The following is a 19,722-nucleotide window of genomic DNA, read 5'->3' as shown; positions in this document are numbered from 1 at the left end:
TGCCATGTTGATAGTTATTTTTATTGAATTACAACTTAACAATCAGTTAACATCAAAGTCAAGGTCCATGTTTTTGTGTGGTTCTACCTTTTTATGCTTTTAATGTGCCCTCCAATATGTTGAAATCTGGAATGGAAGTTGATTTTTATTCCTTAAACAAAGTGCCCATCAACAGCCTGACGCTAGAAGGATTCCCATCCAAATGCAGACAAATGTTTAATCAAATTTACAGAAATTTGCAAGAGAAAAAGGCAAATGAAAGCATGTTTCCATCCACTTCCAATATGTAAATGTGGAGCTAATCCAGAGTAACAGTTGGTGGTGCTAATTCTCCATCAAGTGCTCTTTATTTTCACTCTCTTGTAGCTGTTAAAAGCTAGCTGTTTGTATTCCAATGACCGCTTCAAATTGATCATACTGACAAGAATAAGCCTTCATTGAATTTCATTCGTAATTTTAGCACTTTTTTGGAGTGTTTTGTTTATTGACTCCAATAAACATTAAAGTTAATCTCTGTTTAATTCTTTCATCCACATTTCAATGTAGTGAGTGCCAAGGTTCAGTTGAAATTGAATCTCTCTGACTTAGTAGCTATGAATAGCTGCTGTTTATGCAGTGAGGAACATTGGCTCTAGAAGAGAGTTAGGAGCGACGGAAAGATTTTTGAAGGCAGCAGATATATGGGAAAAACTAGTAACTTCAACAAATCAAGATTTTTTCCAGACCACATCAGTCATTCAAATTACCCCAGAAAGACCATTGTGGGTTGTAGTTTAAAGAGACAGGGAAAAGCCCAGCCACAGGCATGGAGTTTACTAGGAATTACCTTCCAAAGGAATGGGAAGAGCGATGGAGGAGAGAGAAAGAGAGGAGAAAACGAGTGATTGAAGAAGGTGGCGAAGAAGGGATTGAACAGGACAAACCACGAACTGCGTAGGATCGTGGCTTACAATGACTCAAGGATGGGACTGATCAATGGGCGGGGTAAGAAACAGGGGTCGGAGGTCAGGATGAGTGGTGTTGGTCAGGAAGGAAATGGGCAACATGTGAGAGAGGATGCATTTGGGGATGAAGGACTTGTTGATAAAGTCCACACATACCGCAGTGAAACCTATCCTAAAGAGGTATTCATTGCCCTGAAGGAATTCTGTGATTCATCTCTTCTCACAGACCTGACTCTGACCACGGATAATGGGAACCGCTTTGACGTACACTCCCTTATCCTTGCTGTTGTCAGCTCCTTCATCCATGAGAGGCTGAGGGATGAAAGTGGAGAACGATCGGTCAACGGAAACAATGTAGGATTCCAAGGCGGTCAGTGTCTCTGCCTCCTGAGGTTGATCATGTTGGGCTACGGGCAGTTTTGGAGTTTGCCTACACTGGAGCAGCATTGTCTTTGAACAATGGCAGCATGTTCTCGATTATGGCTGCAGCTCAAGCACTGGGCATTCCTAGATTGCTGGATCTCTGCAACAAAGAGGAGAGATTGAAAGAAGGTGGGAGTCCTAAGAAGGAAGAGCGAAAGACATCTGCCCTAGAACAGATGAGGGTTACTCTTCAGTCCATTAACCAGTTGTGGGCAGACAGAGTTGGGTGTGATGTGATCTTGGATGTGGATGGTGCTGTGTTCCATGGTTAGTATACTTCATGCTAGTCATCTTGTTGACTGTTTTGATAGTGATCAACTGAGCCCTTCTTTTGTCTGTCTCCAGTCCACAGAGTTATCCTGGCGGCGAGCAGTGACTACTTCCGTGGCATGTTCACCTGCGGTATGAAGGAATCCAACCAGACCTGTATTGCCCTTCCCTTCCTGTCACCTTCTGAGTTAGAGGTTCTGATTAGATGCTCCTACAGTGGAACCCTTCCACTTAGCTGGGACTGTGTCTTCGAGATCTCCTGCACGGCCCTCCAGCTTCAGTTCCAGCCTGCCCTCTCGCTTTGCCTCAAATTCATGCGTCAGGAAATGGAGGCAAGCTCCTGCCTGGATGTGGCATCTTTTGCTGAAGCCTACGAGATGTCAGAGTTGCTTGAGGAAGCCAATGACTTTGTGCTGAGGAACTTCTGGGAGGTGTCAGCCACATCGAAGTTTCAGGACCTACCAGCAGAGAAGCTTCTAGACATCCTCCACCGTGATGATCTGTGCGTTCCATCAGAGTTGGCTGTATTTCGAGCTGTAATCTCTTGGATTGAGGCTGATATTGAGGAGAGGTTGGGCCAGGCTGGCGTACTGATGACCGGCGTCCGGTTCCCCCTCATGACCTTTCGTGAGTTCAGGGAGGTCAGGGCCATTAACCTACGCATGGAGAGCTTCGGAAACAAAGAGGTGGAACTCTATGGTTCAGCACTCAAGGAATTTGGTTTCAGCCTTCCAGATACCCAGGAACAGTGCCGGGTCCGACGTCCCAAAGACGCCCTGGTTGTGGTCGGGGGAGACCAGCTGAACCCAGATGTGGGACCGCGCATACCAAGCAGGGAATTGTGGTTTGCAAACTCCTTACGCAGTGGTACAGGGCTGATGAAGGGGATTGAATGGAGGAGGCTGGGTGAGTTGCCAGATGAGCCGAAGTTCAGGCATGGAGTAGCAGCAATGTTGGGAAAGTTGTATGTGTTTGGAGGATGTTACTACTACTGCAAGGATGACATCATGAAATCCACCTACAGGTAAGAAGAGACAACTGGTGCACAAATTTCCTCTAACTTTAAATACCCTAGATTGTTCCCCCGTCGGCCTGAACTTTTCTATCTTTACCTTTTTCCTTCATTGCACACATGCTAGTTATGACCCCGTGCAGGACAGCTGGAAGAGGCTAGCTGACATGCAGGAGTTCAGAAGCAACTTCTCAGTGGTGGTCCACGGAGAGCGTCTTTATGCCATTGGTGGAGATAAGGAGATCAACACCAACATGGACAGCGTTGAGATGTACAACCCGGACACTGATTCATGGAGGTAAGTTGAGTGATGTTACGCTTGAAATGGAATATATTTCATCGGATTATATTCCCAAAATCTCCTTAATCCTACAGTATCGGGGAGTATTGATGCCTAACTTTGGCCACCAGATGGCCATTGTGACTACATCAATCACTTGAAAAGACTTATATTTGCAACACAGATGCTTCAAATGGTTTCAGTGCTTTGAAATCCTTTTGTCTCTTTCTTCACTACTGGGTAAATTCCCCCCAAAAATTGAATGCAAATATTATATCTCCAGAACAGAATTGTCTATGACTTAACAATCAGGTAATTTGAGTCCCAAGCCAATCTAAGTATTAAAGATCTCTTTGGAGAACGTGAGCTCCATCATGTTAATTTAATAAAGTTTCTGTGACAAAGATTATTAAAGACTAAATAAAACTACTACTGTCTTTAAGTCATATTGACATACTGCCCTTCCTGTCCGATGCCTCTTATTTCATTTCTCCAGCTTTGTCCAGCCCCTGGACCAGGCTCTGAGCGGCCATGCTGTCACCGTCTTAGATGGAGGAATATTCATCTCTGGAGGTTTCGACTGTAAGTACGTATGTCTGGTTTCCATGTTCCTGTACCACCCAGAGAGAGGAACCACCTACCTGGCAGACATGACCCATGACCGGGCCCAGCATTGCATGGAGCCCCTGCGAGGCCGTCTCTACGTCGCCGGGGGTGTCTGTAACCTGAGAAGGTTTTACACCGACCAACAACTCTGTGAGGTGTATGATCCCGTGGCCGATTCCTGGACCGCTTTTGCGTCACTGCCTTTGTCCCATGTGGGTGCAGCCTCAGTCGTCCTGGAGGGGAAGATCTATGTACTGGGAGGATACTGCCGGGACGATTACAGTGAGTCTGGACTGGTCCACCGCTTCGAACCCAGTACAGAGCGATGGGAGAACATGGGCAAACTGCCTGGGGCTTGTACTGACATACGGGCCTGTCTGCTTCGATTGCCCCAACACCTTAGACTTTAAGTAACTGGCTGGTCAAGATTATTATATTTATAAACTTGGATTTTTTAGTGGGATCTGTTACCAAAATTCTGTACATTAGCAAATGCATTTCAGCTGAAAAAACATGTTTTATTGTCATATATGTGGTATTAATTAGAGAAATCTAAGTCCAAAACCAGACTGTTGTAAATGCCAGTTTGTTTTTTTTGTCTCTGTCTTCTTGAAAAATATAGTTTACTTAAGAGTAGTTGCTGTAAATGAATAATCAAACCATTTTAAATCATCCATCAATAGTATATTTCTATACGATATGAAGCTCTGCATGTTCCTTTTTGCTGAGTGACTAAACTAAATGTTAACTCATGTCTATGAATCAGTTACATGTAACTACTACAATCAGCATGATTGTTTGGAAAAATTAAAAGGTTTTAAAATGTTTATTGTGTTTTGATAGAAATATACACTATTATCTCAACAAGATTAATCAGTTCAACTTTGTGTGTTTTTTATTATTCGCCAGAATGATTATTTTGTAGGTAAAACACAAAAATATAAATATGTTACACACACTACAAGGATTTTTGACAGTGATTGACAGTACATGTTCATATGTTGATCTCAGGTCAAGAATCTTTAACTACTAGTGGGAGTTGTTTGTCTGATGCACAGCAAACCAAAAACACAATTTTCCCAGTATTTAATCATAACAATACATTTGTATTTTTTCAGTTTCAACATGGTATCTTGATACGTGAAATACTCCTTAGGAGAATTAAACTTTATATGAGAAATTGCTGAAAGGAATAAGAAGATGAGACTCATGTGTCCCTAAATAAAATCCTTGGCATCTTGTTCTACAAAATCTACGATGTTGTGAAGACGAGGAACCCACTGAAGACACTGGTGTGTATTTTCCCACCCTCCCACAGGATGACGTTCACAGTCTCTCTGGCATTCAGCTCCAGGATTACTGTGTTGCTGGTGGTGTCGCTGGTATCTGCTCTGGTGAATTCCCAGGTGCTCACTTGGTAACGGCCGTTCTTCACCAGGATGGCTCCCGAAGCGTGACCACTGCAGCCGAAGGTCATGAATGAAAAGTGGTAAACGCCTTTGAGTGGAGCAGTGAAGATGCCTGTTTAGGATGAGAATGTGATGACTTTGCATGATTTCAACAGGTTAGAATTTTTTTTTTTTTTCTGTCCTTACTTTCGAGGATCCTTTATATGTTTTTTCACTCAACAGAAACACAAATAACCATTATCTTCTCCGTTAGATGAGAAGATCGATATTGCTCTTATGTCTGTACGTTAGATTACAAATTGCAGCCAGTTAGCTTAGCTTAGCTTAGCATAAAGATAACAAACTTGGGGAAACAACAAGCCACCCTCTTTCTAAAAGTAACAAATCCCCCTACAAACACATCCTAAAACTCTAAGACATTTTGCTATGTTCTGACCATTTTTACTAAAACAATGTTTTTGTGTTGTAATTTGGTTTCCCATGTGATATGATACCCCATAATATGAAGGATGCATTCTATTTAAAAGCCACATACTTTCATATCTGTTAATCATTGGTCAGTTTTGTGAGTAGAACATACCTGTTTTACTGTTGTAAGCGTTGCCAGTGTTTGTGAAGACTCTGTTAAAGATGAGAATACTGCTGCTGCTGTTGGTTTTGGGTCCAGTGAACGCATCATCAGATTCGATTATAGTTGCAGAAAAGGCCACCTTGGCATTGACTGTAGAAAGTAAAGCGAACATTGTTACATTCAGTTGTTTGTGTTTAGCATCTTGAACTATTTTATACCTATCGCCCTTACCTTCAGCTTTAAGGCTTTTCACCTCGAGTTTGAGTTTACTTTGTTCAACAACTTTTTCTTCAGTTGACTCCAGTCTGTGTTTTATTCCTAGAGGACCATCATTTTTAAAAAGGTAATGTTACTTTTTATATAGACAATTTAACATTACATTACATTTACATTAGTCATTTAGCAGACGCTTTTATCCAAAGCGACTTACAGGAAGTGTATTCAACATAGGTATTCAAGAGAACTACTAGTCACCAGAAGTCATAAGTGCATCTCCTTTCTTAAACAAGCATCTAAAAGCATAAACCAGAGCAAAAGTACAGTGCAGAAGCAGATTACTACGAAAACAATAATTGCAACAAACTAATACGAATACAATAAGTGCAATGAACTGATACGACAACATTCCACATTCATGAAAAAGCAGCAGCTCAGAATTCATTTATTTTCAGGGTACAAGTTGCATAGTTTTGTCCAGGAATTAGACTCTATCAGGAACAGTATTTATGGTTTAAGGGTTATTTAATAACTACACATGTACCTGCAGTGTCGCTCTTGAGAGTGCCAATGTCAGCCTTCTGCTGGTCCACTGTATTTGTTTGTGTTTTCAGCTGTTCATCAACATTCCTGAATTTGCTGTCACTTTCGTCCTTAAATCCATCAACCTCAGCTTTTTGTTCATTCAGTTTTGCGCTGAAAGCTTGAGTCATTATCAAAATACATTTTTACATTCAATTCATTAAACATTTATTTGTTTTAAAATTACCTTCACTGTTGTTTTCTATTTGCTTCAGCTTAGCTTCAAGTTGCGTCTCCGCTGCATCCAGTCTGTCTTCGACTTTGACTTCAAGCTGCTGGGCCGTTGAGTTAAGCTGGGAGAGTTAATTTTTGTATAGATTCAGGAGTTTCTGTGTGTCATTGAACGCAGCCTCAGTTTCTGACTCCAGATTTTCACGCCTGGCTTTTCTCTCCCTTAGCTGCCTCTCAGTTGTATCAAGTCTCTCCTCTTTCCCCGTGTTTGACCAGTTCTCGAACATCTCTCTTCAGGCTGGCGATGTCAACTTCCTGTTTCTCCATCTTTGTCTTTGCGTCTTTCAATCCCATCTCGGTTTGTGACTTCATCCTTTCGAGGTCCTTTAGTGAGTTTGAAAGGTTTGTCACTGATCTTTCAAGCGCACTAATGTTGCTGTTTGCAGACTCGAGCTGCAGTCTGGTCTTACCTTCCATACCGTCAATCCTCCGTTGCAGCATCATTTGGTTCTCTTCAAGTTTTGTCTGAATATCATCGAGGTGTAAAATGTTTTTGTAGTTTGAGCAAAGAGTCTGTGTTTCTTTTATTTGCTCCGGGTCGCACCTCCGTCTGTGTGGGAGTTTTGAAGATGCAACTCCAAAAAATGCCAGAAGGAAAATCACCTTGGTGACCATTTTCAGAGATAAGATAAGGTTCTTTACTTTACAGTCTGCAAAGTTTGGGTTCCTGTGCCAGAGCTGGCTATAAAGCAGTGACTGTCATATGGCAGCTCCTTTTACCATTTGATGAGACAGCTCATTTATTTACAGCTAGGGAATGTTCCTCACCACTAAAACCACCGACCAGACAGGAAATCTCTTTGATTTGCTGTCCTGTGTAGTCTTCTCTTACTATTTCTAAGCTAAATCATTATTATTTTTTTAATGGGTCCACATAACCCCTACAAAATGCAAAAAGGAAACCATCTCTATGATTCTTTTTCAAGCTAAAGCAGATTCTATATTAAATACCTGCCCACAAAATTTGCCCTTTTGTTAAAAAAAAGATAGGAGACTGTGGTTTTGAGGCGCATGGCATCTTCACATAATTATGTCATGAGGTGCTCAAACAAAAACAAAAAACAATCACATTTCTTCAAAAACTGTTTTTCTTTTTAATCGAATTTGACTTAAACCATAAACAGGAGGATTGTTTTCTATCTGACAGCACACATAAAAACGCACTAGTTGCAGTGGTTACCCGAGGGGGGACTGGAGGATGGAAGCTACGTCAGTATGGTGTTATCAGCTGTAACCGCCAGACAGCTGGGCTTGCTCACATGCACAAACATGCACTAAAAGCACGACCCGGCTGAACAAAGTACAGAGAAACTCACATTCCAAGAGTAACTTTATTCTCTGCTCAAGATACTTTACATCTTCACATAGACAATAGTTGTTTGCTGCTAAATTAATGCTCTGAATCCCATATAGTGCACTTTTAATGGAGGCCAATGCACATGATTTGACAGAAACAACACAAGAGGCTTAATAATGCAGCAGAGAAATGCCTGAAAGTCATGATCTAGAACAATATAGAGCAAAATCATTAATTAAAACAAATGTGCATATAACATTTCATGTCACACTTCAGGCAAATAATGATGTGATACAAAACAGTCCATTAATAATCTGATAATACAGTGCAGTTCTATCTGGATATTAACAATGGAAATGTCCCACTTTGATAGTTAACACTGAGGTTTTATAAACGAGGGATACAGTGTAACTTTTTTGTCAGCGGTTTAAAGAATGAGGAACATGAGACGGAGTCAAACAATGGTTTAGTTATTTTGTCTGAACGAGGATGTAGACTAGAAAAAAGCTCATGATGGGCTACGGGTTGACATGGTAACAGACAGACCACATCAACCAAGTGACGTCAAGTCAAACCTGCCTGATGACTTGATGGGAATGATCCAGTGATGCTCTGATGATACAACTAACTGTGAATGAGGAAGCCACTGAACAATGTGAAACACACTGTAGTCCTTCATCCATATACAAATGATGCTGTGAAACATTCTAAAATAAGCTGTAATTAAATAAATTGCCAATAATATGAGTAATGAAAACGTTTTAAATACACACATTGCTTTACTGTGTGCACACAGGCCTCTGTCTGTGGTTTTTGTTAAGCAAATCTGTCCTGTGCTTCTCTACAGAGATGTACAAAGACCTATAACTACTTTTTTTTTATTTCATCATTAGCTTCTTGAAGCTCAAAGCAATTCTATAATCTGAAGTCTGCAAAACATAGTCTCAAACTGAACTATATGATATTTGAAAGGTTTATTTCACTTTGAAATAACTTTAACAGACGTGATTTATCATCCATAGGTTATGTGATGTCTATGTCACATCTCTAGATATTTAACTGGCAAACACACTCACAAAATTATCCCAGTCGGCTTGTTGGAACACGACTAGAACTGGGGTCCCCGAGGGCCTCGACCCTGCCTACTCACTGACATCTGACAATCTACTCAGTGAGGAGAGCCGGTATATAAGCCGCTGAGGAAAAAAACACCCACCACAAACTACAAGAGGCTGTAAATTTACCGATAAATGGAAATGGAGTTCAGGGCCTTGCTTCTGCTGACCCTCCTGGGACTCTTGTTTGCGGAGCCGGGGTTTGGACAGAGAGGCGACGCGGATATTGGCGAGTGGCTGAGAGACAAAGCGGAATTAATAAAGAGCTTGGAGGAAAAACTTAAACATGTAGAAGGACGGCAGAATGATGTTGAAGCTCTGGAAGCCAGGCTCAACGCGACTGTAGACGAGCTGACGGGACAGAAAGCTGAAGTGGACAAACTGAAGAAAGAGAATGAAGGTAATGTTCCTGATGGTGAACTCTTACCACATATATATTCCCACCCAAAATTCTCAGTAATTTAAATGTTTTTTGTCATTCATTTGATTTTTTTTTTATCTTGTAAAGGCCTGACAACGAGACTGAATGCCACAGAGAAGGAGATCGATAAGCTGAAACAGAGTAGTGCTGAAGGTGAAATGATCCGACTTTTAGTATTTAAGTTTCTGAGTAACCAATCTTCAATTTCTAACCATGCATCTATCATATTTTTTTTTCTACATGTAACTGTACACAGGTGCCCCTCAGATCGCGTTCTCGGCCTCTTTGGCAAACTTTGGGGAGATTTACAAAGGACCCTGCACCGACAAGGCCCTGATTTACAAAAGGGTCTTCTCAAACACTGGCAATGGTTATGACCAAAATACAGGTACTGTGCACTCTTACAGCGTGTGTGTCCATGTGTTTTTTTTTTAACATTTATTTTAAATATTTCTAATGGTTTGGCAAGGAAAACTGCTTAGTCAGTCAAACAGTATTTATTTGAAGCAATTTGTTAAGATAAGATTGCTGTTTTTTTTTTCTTCTTCTGTGGTTTGAAGACCACTTGTAGACCTTAAATGTCCTAAGGCAGTAAAACTCACAAATCAGCTTCTGGTATTTCAAACAAGATCAAACAAAGAGAAGAATTTGCCGCTACACTCTGTTCTCCAGTTTTTCCAGATTTATTTCATATTGACAAAGGATTAAATTACAGAGTGTTATGTGAAATGTTTCACTCCTAGTGACGTACTTTTAACAGAATCAGAATCAGATTTATTGGCCATGTTTGCTTATGCATACAAGGAATTTGACTCAGGTTTCTTACTGGTACACAGAAACAGACAAAAAATAAACAAAAAACAAGAAGAAAAGAAAAAAGGATAAACATTTAACTAATTTGTACACATGAAATATAAAATGCAAAAGTATATATATATGAACATAAAACACAAAAAACAACAACAATGAAATGTAGATAATTATTATTATTATTATTATTATTATTACTTGAGTCAAACCTAACTTGTTAGGGCCATTCATTTGCTTCTCTTTGCTCTGTTACAGGAGTCTTCACAGCACCAGTGGGCGGTCTCTACTTCTTCAGCTTCAGCACCTACGGCTACAACACTCACGTCATGGGGGCCATTTTATTGAAAAACGGCATTCAACAAATTTCAACCTATGAAAGCCCTACAGCTGACGGCTCAGACAGCAGCAGTAACGCCGTCGCCCTGCAGCTGGCTGCTGGTGATAAGGTGTACATGGAACTGTGGGACAACGGCAGAGTGTTTGACAACTTAAATGGACACACAACCTTCAGTGGTTTCCTTGTTTTCCCTGTTTAAATGATTAGACACAATGCATTGCAACGTGCTTATACACTGAGGACAGATGCTTATGCAAAAAGCTGTGATATCTGTCAAATCAGTGTATTTACACTGTGGCAGTGTCCCAAAGCATGTGAAAATCACACAGTATGATTATCCTTTCCAAAAATCAAAATAAAAGATCATTGAGAAATCTCAAGTTTTCATTTTTCAAAATAAATTTGAATGTAAAAATAAATGTGTGAACCTTCTTCAGAACACTATGTACAAAACAAACAGTGTCTCTCTTCCTGGTGACTAAACATAGCTTTATGCACCTTATGCAATGACTGATGTGTTCACTGACCTCACACTTAAAGTATGCCAAGAGGGTGCAGCTCCATCCTGTGTTCATAGTTTGTCATTGCGATAATTATTGTAAACATGTTTTTATTCTATGTTTCATTAAGGCCTCTTGAACCCTGTATGGTTAATTTTATTTTTAGCACCAAAAATGCACTACATTATATAGATATCCTACCTTTTGCATGCCTAAAGGTTTAATTGATGTACTGCAAAAACAAACCAGAAAAAGAAGAAAAATGATCCAGATGTCAGATTATTCTGAGACGTGACATTTTGTTTTTGAAATTACAATAATACCCCTGTTAATAACATGCATAAGTAACAATAAACTTTACATACAATGACATGTTTATGTCACAGTGTTTTACAAGCGGACATCTGGTGGCAAACACAGCACAGATGCTCGTATGTCATTGTTCGGCCCGGGCATTTTGCCCATGTTCTCCCATCTCTTTGCGGTTGGATCGTACCGGTGGACCATCCCAGTGTCACTGTAGTCCTCCTGGCTGTATCCACCCAGCACGTAAAACTTTCCCTCCAAAACTGCTCCTCCTGCTCCTACATGTGGCACTGGCAGAGACGCGAAGGCAGTCCAGGAGTCGGCCTCTGGATTGTACACCTCACAAGCTAGCTGGTCCACAATGCACATGTTGTCGTCCACGGTGATTCCACCCGCTACGTAGAGGCGGTCACCCAGGGTCTCCATGCAGTGACGAGCTCGAGGTTTAGCCATGTTTGCCAAATAAGTGCTTCCTGTCTCTGGGTGGTATAGAAACATGGATGCAAGTTGTTGGTAGTTGTTGCTCAGCCCTCCAGAGACAAAGATCCGGCCGTGTAAAACTTTTGCTACGTGGCCACCCAGAGGCAGATCCAAGGGCCACGTGAAGCTGAAGGAGAAAAGATATTTTAAGTCGAAACATTACAGGCAAAAAAACAGTTTTTGTGCATTTAAGATTAGAAAAGAGGAAAATATCCAAAACACAACTTTGTCTATTTGTGTCTGAAGATTTGTCCTTTATTCACCAAAAGCTAGCATTAGATAATGCTTCAGTGAATATCAGAATACTTGTAATACAAAATGTAACTATTCTAATGTAAGTAATGAACTGGGAAAGCCCCATGGAGATTTCTATTAGTACATTCTTTTACCATATTTACGCTAAAATTTCTGAAAGATTATACTTTGTTCAGTCTGACGCATTATTCTTCATATAATTGCAAATTGATATCAAATGAGAAGTATCAGGTTATAATGACAACCTGTAAACCTGTATGAATATGGTTGGACATTGACATTCAGCTGGTAGCCAAACAGCTGAATGTCAATGAGCAAGTACTTGAGAATTGAAGTGTTAAATCTGTCACGTCAACTAGACAATCCATTGGATTATTTTAGCACTAGCTGCATAGCATTCTTCTGATTACTGCTCAGCTGATTCAAATTGTCCGCACTATTTAAGGTTGGCCCAAGCCACGCCTTCGCCAGTTAGTCAGTTGCTGTTCAAACTTAAAGTTATTTTTATTTTTTTCCTACCGGGGCACTCCCATCCAACTCCCCTCACCCAGGAGGCCAATGTTTGAGTCGCATGTGAAATAACAGTAAGTAAATTACATACGACATAACAAATGATGCAACAAACATAGTTATATCAACCCAAACTGTGATGTTTTCTATCCTAAAGTCAAAATGTTTTGTTGCCTATACCTTAATGTTTAATAGATTAGCCTAACCACATAGTTGTGTTGCCTAAATGTAATGTTAAATTGTTTAACCTAACAACATAGTTTTGTTGCCCTAACCAAAAGATAAATTGCTTAACCTAGCCATGTAGTTTGTTACCTAAGTCTAACTTTAACCAACAAAGTTAAATTGTTTAACCCAAATAAGTAGTTTTGTTAATAAATCTAATGGTAACTTGTTAAATCGTAACAATCTTATATGGCGTTTAAACCCAAATTTAAATTGTTTAGCTTAACCACATAGTTTTATTGCCTAAACCTCCTTTTGTCTTAGGCTATGATTTTGTAACTTATATACTTAGCATTACGTATAATCTGATAGCTACATTTCCGATCCCTAAATATTGAAATTCTGAACAAAATTCAGTAGACTCAATGTTGCGTTTTTTACGTTTTTTAGCAAGCAATTCACAATGTCTGGTCAGCCAAGCATCACTGCCTACACACAATGCAGACGAGTGGACTATACGCTCGAAGCACATAGCAAATGCCCTTTATTTTGAAAAATCAATATCCCTTCAAACATACCTCCAAGAGTTTCCAGTGGGGCAGTATCGCTCCACACTCTCTATATATTCAGGGTCATGGTGTCCGCCAATGGCGTATATCTTTCCATCCAGCACAGCCACAGAGAAAGAGCATCTCTTTTCCTGCATTTCCGCCAGGCTCACCCAACTGTTTTTAAGGGGGTCGTACCTACATATGTGTTCAAATGAGACAAATATGAGTAAAGAGGCATTGAAACATGTCTTTAAAACTGTAATCATCACCTCTCTCACCTGTAGACAGAACTCAGGGTGTCCCAGATGCCGTAGTACTTCTTGCCTCCAAACACGTATAGTTGTCCTTTGAGAACAGCCACCTCATGGTTGAACCTCTCTGGCTCTGGCATCTCTCCCAACCTTCTCCACTCCATGACCTTTATTAACCCTATATGGTTCCTCAGGGAATTCACAAACCAGAGTTCTCTGCTGACGCTGCGCCTATCCAGGTCTTCAGAGATCTGTTCACCACCAATCAAGACCAGAGTCTCTTTCGGGATATAGATCCGGCACTGACTCTGATTGGAGCAGAAATCCTCAAAAACTACATTATAGAGCTCTGCCAGGCTGTGTTTGGACCACATGTTCAGCAATTCGACCTCTTTGAATTCCCTGAACGTCATCAAGGGAAATTGGATAGTTTTCATTAGTTCTTTAGCAAGCTTCATCCTTTCTCCGGGTTTTGCTTGGATCCATGCAACCACTGCTTTGAACACAACAAGCTCAGATGGAACACAGAGCGAGCTACTATTCAAGTACTTTTGTAGCTGTTTGGCTGGCAGGTCCTTGAACTTTGAGATACACGCCACCTTCTGGAATTGCCGCAGAACAAAATCGTCTGCCTCTTCAAGAAGCTGCACCATCTCGTAGGCTTCAGCAAAAGATGCCACATCCAGGCAGGAGTGAGGATTCATTTCTTCATGCAGAAAGCTAAGGCACAAGGAGAGCGCAGGTTGGTACTGGAGCTGGAGAGCAATGCTAGTGATCTCGAAGACACACTTCCAGCTGATGGAGAGAGCACCGCTGTAGGCGCAGTCAATTAGAGCCTCCAGCTCTGATGCCAAGAGGAAGGGAAGGGTCACAAAAGGCTGATGGGACTCCTTCATCCCCAAGGTGAACATGGCACGGAAGTAGTCACTGCACACAGCCAGGATGACCCTGTGGACTGAAGGGAGGACGATATTGATTGCATTTGGTTAAAAACAACAAGAGGACATAACTACACAAAAAAACGAAGACCTGTGTCCTTATGTTCAATCAAAAATAATACATCTTGTGAGGAGTTTATGAGATATCTCCAAATAAAAATACCAGAAAGGTACCGGAAACCTAACCCCTGCAAAGGTAAAAAGACTTAAGATATGAATGAATATTCCTCTAAAATAGTTAAGCTCAACTTTCATTCTGCAGTTTATTCTGTTGCTTTTAATTGATCCCACTTTGCAGGCTATTTCTGTAGTGTTCAGTTCTGAAGTTCTACTGTGAAGATTTGACCTAAGCAAGTAATAAAAGAGGGAATGATCTAGACCCAGAGGCAGCTGGATTTCTTCACCTCAGAATCAAAATGTCTTTGGGGTCTTGGCATCTTAACTGTGGAATATATGGGAGATGAGTATTAAATGCTCTGAGGGTCACCAGCGGGATCACGTTGCTCCTCCACATCCAAGACATTCTCAACTTGGGATTTGAAATGACAAAATACCATAGTTGGAAGCATCTAGTGACTTGTCTGCTTCTCCATTTGGTCTCTCCACCAAATAGTATGTATAGGTTTGGCTACTAAATATTGCTTTTGTATACTACCCACTTACTTCTAGCTCACAGATATGGAAAGTCAAACTGTGTTGGTTGCTTGACAACCTCAGTGGGCACACTTGCGTACATCATCGCTGCTCTACTCACCATGATGTGATCCTCCAAGAGCTTCCAGAATGACATCACAGCCAACTCTTTCGATCCACAACTGTTTGATGGCCCGAAGACTGATCTTCTTTTGTTCTGCAGCTGAGATCATGTCCTCTTTTCCCTGCCCTCCAGTTTTGGTGGTCTTTTCTTCTTCATCTTTGCAGAGATCAAGCACCCTGGGGGCGCCAAGTGTTTGAGCCGCAGCCTTTATCTGGTTCCATGTGTTCTTGTTCAAACATGATATGATTCCAGTGTAGGCAAAATCCACAACTGCCTTCAACCCAACCTGATCCACCTCTGGACCCAGAGACACTGATATCCTGTGGACTCCTACACTTGCATCTTTTATCTCATTAACTCCGTCATTATCTACGTAACTTCTACTAAGTCTTTCTCGGATATAGAGGCTGACAGCAGCCAGGATGGGGAGTGTACGTGGAAACTCTTCCCATCCTTTGTGCTCAAAGTAAGGTCAGTGAGAAGGGAGGAGTCCCTGAACTCTGCCAAGGTGCGGAATACGTCTGTATGATAATCATCTTTGCAGTAGATCTTTACCACATCTTCGTCATTGCCATCTGCTTCTTCGACCGTTGAGTGTTCTGCTTCCTCATCATCCTTAGACTCTTCCCCTTCCCGTTGAAGCTTATTGTGATCAACTTGAAACCCTTCTTCTTCGGTTGTCCGAGATTCTACAATTGTCTCTGTCAACTTCTCATCTTCAGCTTCTTTTCTTTCCTTAGAAGTCCACGTTCCGAGGATGCTATTTTCATTGCTGCGTGGCTTTTTATCAGGATCTTCCAGTTCCTCTGGATCCTCTGAGTCCTCAACGGGACTCGCTTCACTTGTCATTCTGGCAAAATTGTCAAATTGAATCTCGGATCCCGTCAAGTCAGAATCTTCATTATCGGATTCCACGGATTCAGTCAAGTGTTCTTCTTCATTGACCGTTCTGTGCTCTAGCCTGGCACTTTCTTGGTTTTGCTGTATGTTCTCATCTTCAGTTCTTCTTATGTGTTTTCTTAATTGCTCTGCATGGTGATATTGCCCAATTTGCTCCTCTTCCCTATCATCTTCCTCCTTGACCTGCTCTTCTTCCCTGACTGAAGCCACCTTATCCTCTACCTGAGTTCCTCCTTCTACCCCAGCTTTCTCAAGTTCCTCTACTTCCTTCACCACCCTCTCTAACTCGTTCTCTTCTTCTCCCTGCTCTTCCTCCTTTCCTCCTGCTTCAATCTCACCAACCTCCTCCTTCTCCTTCCCCTCCCTCACCACCTCTTCTTCTGCCTTCACACCTGCTTCATTTTCTTCCTCTTCCTTGTCTTCACACACTTCTTCTTCTTCTTCTTCTTCTTCTTCACTGCCCTCATCCTCTTCCTCCTCGTAGCTCTCCTTTACTTTCAACCACACACTCGTCCTCTCCCTCCATCTCCTCTTCTTCCCCTCCAGCCTCTCTCTGCTCCACTCATCCCAGCCCTGGAGGCATTGATTAGCTTCTGCTGCCATACCGTCCAGTATCACTTTATTTGAGGTAATCTTTTTAATCCTTCAAAAAACATTCACACGTCTCAAACCCATAAGATTTCAGATCACTCACTTATCGAACGGTTTCTGAGGAAGAATGCGCTGAGAAAAAGTCCTGTATGTCCTGTTGCAATACGCTACTTGGATGCTGCTGCTGCTGCTGCTGTTGTTATAATATGCTGCTGTTGTTGCAGACTGCTTCACCTCTTCACCCGTCTGCAGACACCAGGGCTGTTGTGTGTTTGTTCCTCTCCTGTCTCTCCCTCCTCCTGCAGGTTTGAGTTTGGCATGTGAGCTCATGAATCTTCACTTAACCAAAGAAGTTGCTATATTCAGAGTACTATACCACGAGGTAATCCAAATGTTTGGGATGTCAGTCTGCGACCTGACAAACGTTTGTGACGGATTGATGCACATAATGTAATTTTAAGTGTCAGATTTCTTTTGCTTTACTACATTGTTTTGTTCCACTTTTTTTTAATTTGTTTTATCATGCACAGTATGTTTACAGGCCATGCAGTTTATTCTAGTGATCCCACTTTGCAGCCTATTCCTATTGTGATCAAGTTTACTGTATAGATTTGACCTAAGCAAGTAATAAAAGAGGGAATGATCTAGACTTAGAGGCAGCTGGATTTCTTCACGTCCAAACCACAATATCTTTGGGGTCATGGCATCTTAACTGCGGAATATATGACTCTGAGATTAGTAATAAATGCTCTGAGGGTCACCAGCGGGATCACGTTGCTCCTCCACAGCCATGAGCATGTAGTGGAATCTGGGCCAAGGATAGAGAGACATGAGGGGAAGAAGCAGGCCGGAACAAAACAACTTGATTTCCACCTGTTGCCCTTTGTGCTGACAGAGAAAGCAAACAGCTGGGTCACACTGTCACCTTGACTTGAAATATGGTCGCACAGATCACACATGCAATAGCTGACAATGAATCCTCACCAATACACTCTCTCTCCTTGTATCGTGCCACATTGTTAGAATGGCCTTGGGTTGCAGTCTTTCCTAAGTTCTTATTAAAGAGTCTCTATATCTAAACTTTTATATTACTTTATAAGTTTATACTTTTATAAAATATTTTCATTTTAGGCATTCTTAAACGGCATTTGTGTGTCACCCACATTTCATACCCTCTTTTGCTCTTCAACAGGTCATATTAGCAAGCACATGTTGGTTCATGTTGGCTGATTCTTTCCGTTTTGCCTCAACCAATTAGAAGCGAGCCAACTTCACTTGACTAGGAGCCACTAAGTTGACAATTTAACATTTTTCTGTTGCTGTTTTTCATGAATGTAGCTAATGTTCCCATTCATTATTCTCCAACTGATGGAAACATCTGTAATAGGTAAATAAATACAAGATGCAATTCAAAAGTCTGCAACCAGGCTACTCTTTAGGTGGTCAGCCATGATCCCAAATTTAAAGATCTTGTCTTTAACCTCGGGCCTCTAAAACGCTTTGAAAATAACAGCTCTTCATTTTTTATCAAAAACAGGGTGAGTTTTTATTGCGATGCTTTGAAGTTGAAGCACTGTGAGTGGGTGAGCTGGAAAATGAAACTGGTGGGCAACGCACTCCTACCTGAGGACTCAATGACTCTGGTCTTTCACATGTGAGGCAACACACACACACACACACACACACACACACACACACACACACACACACACACACACACACGGTGCATACACACATAGAGGTTTAAACAAGCAGTCAAGTGAGTCAGGTTATTACTCAACCCTACGCAAAAAGGGAGAAATTGAATGTATTTAAATAAATTGAGGACTTGAGCTGCATATTTGACATTTTGAGACATTCTGAAGTGCCACATAGAAAAACATGGTGTCATCTGGAGGAGAGCAGAACGCTTCATTAGCAACCCTTAACGTGTTTGTAACACAGACCGATCTTCACAGATGTTGGTGTTCACATTATCACCCACAGTGAGTGCTTCTTCGCTCTGGGCGGCAGCTAACAATCTACTTATGAAAAGTCGGTTTCCTCTGAAGTCCCGATTGTTACCATGACGACGCACGCAGCGAGAGGAGGAGTGAGGAGCGCTAACCTTGTTATGGGACCCCCCCCGCCTCAGGCCCTCACTGCTGGGACATAAGAGGCCGAGATGCTTTCCTCTTTATATTCTTCTTCTTCTTAATAGCAGCACATGAAGCATTGTCTTCACTTATCAAAACTGTCACTACTAGTTACTCTGAAAATGAAAAGCCACTTTAGAAGAACGTCCACATTTGTACGTCTGTACGGGTCACATTAAGCGCCAGCCGGCAGCTGGTTAGCTTAGCTTAGCTTAGCATAAAGACTGGACTCTGACTGAAAGTAACAGAATCAGACTCGAGCTGCGTCGGCGTGTAGACTAAGAAATGGTCCTTTACAAACTGCTACTTGCTGTTATTTACAAAAAAAGGAAGCTTTTTTTTCTTGTCAAAATACAATCTAGTTTTATTGAACCTCTACGACTCCATGAGACACAAAAGTGAACACACACATGGAGTTACATTTAAGACGGGCAATACAACAAGGCTGGAAGATAGAAAAAAAGTAACTAAACATGAATCAGATTGGCTCATACTGTTAAGTACAACCTGATCTTGATTGGGAAAAAACATTTCTTTACAAGGATGCAAGCAACTGTGAAAAAATAAAATACTTTGAAACATACAAAAAAACAACAAAACATAAAACATACAGTACAGAAAAAGCCACGTTTTTTTTTATTCCAACTGTTTCAGCTTGGAATGAGTAGCGTGACTGATTGTCAAGCTCACTTTTCTTCTTAAATAATAAGTAATAAATATAGATATGACATGTAGATTTAACATAAATATTATTATTCAACATAAAAGTAAACAACCGTAAGACTGTTTTAAGCTTTAACATAATTAAGCTTCCCCAAAGCTCATTCTATTGTGAGGTTGGTTTATTTTACTGAAAACA

General features: G+C 41.1%; 3 protein-coding genes across 3 annotated transcripts in view; 1 reads left to right on the top strand and 2 right to left on the bottom strand.

Annotated features, from left to right (window-relative positions):
* The first annotated feature begins 468 nt into the window (after window positions 1-468).
* Window positions 469-4,341, top strand: si:ch211-63p21.8 (kelch-like protein 33). The gene is given in 6 exon segments (XM_054601136.1): window positions 469-919; window positions 921-1,299; window positions 1,302-1,634; window positions 1,713-2,661; window positions 2,777-2,947; window positions 3,426-4,341. Coding segments are annotated over 6 exon segments (2,466 nt in total). The 5' UTR covers window positions 469-805; the 3' UTR covers window positions 3,946-4,341.
* A 446-nt stretch (window positions 4,342-4,787) lies between these two features.
* Window positions 4,788-7,159, bottom strand: cbln11 (cerebellin 11). The gene is given in 6 exon segments (XM_054601983.1): window positions 4,788-5,056; window positions 5,525-5,665; window positions 5,747-5,833; window positions 6,276-6,434; window positions 6,501-6,742; window positions 6,744-7,159. Coding segments are annotated over 6 exon segments (1,314 nt in total).
* Window positions 7,160-11,414: 4,255 nt separating this feature from the next.
* The window catches only part of LOC129093860 (kelch-like protein 13), a 14,887-nt gene continuing 6,579 nt past the window's right edge, over window positions 11,415-19,722 (bottom strand). The window contains 5 exon segments of the mRNA XM_054601981.1: window positions 11,415-11,937; window positions 13,319-13,486; window positions 13,570-14,497; window positions 15,235-15,663; window positions 15,666-16,529. Of these exon segments, the coding sequence (XP_054457956.1) occupies window positions 11,415-11,937; window positions 13,319-13,486; window positions 13,570-14,497; window positions 15,235-15,663; window positions 15,666-16,529 (2,912 nt within the window).

The sequence above is a fragment of the Anoplopoma fimbria genome, chromosome 7, assembly GCF_027596085.1.
Source record: "Anoplopoma fimbria isolate UVic2021 breed Golden Eagle Sablefish chromosome 7, Afim_UVic_2022, whole genome shotgun sequence".
Lineage (NCBI taxonomy): Eukaryota > Metazoa > Chordata > Actinopteri > Perciformes > Anoplopomatidae > Anoplopoma > Anoplopoma fimbria.
The sequence above is the reverse complement of the archived record's forward strand: the minus strand, read 5'-3'. Positions and strand labels throughout refer to the sequence as shown.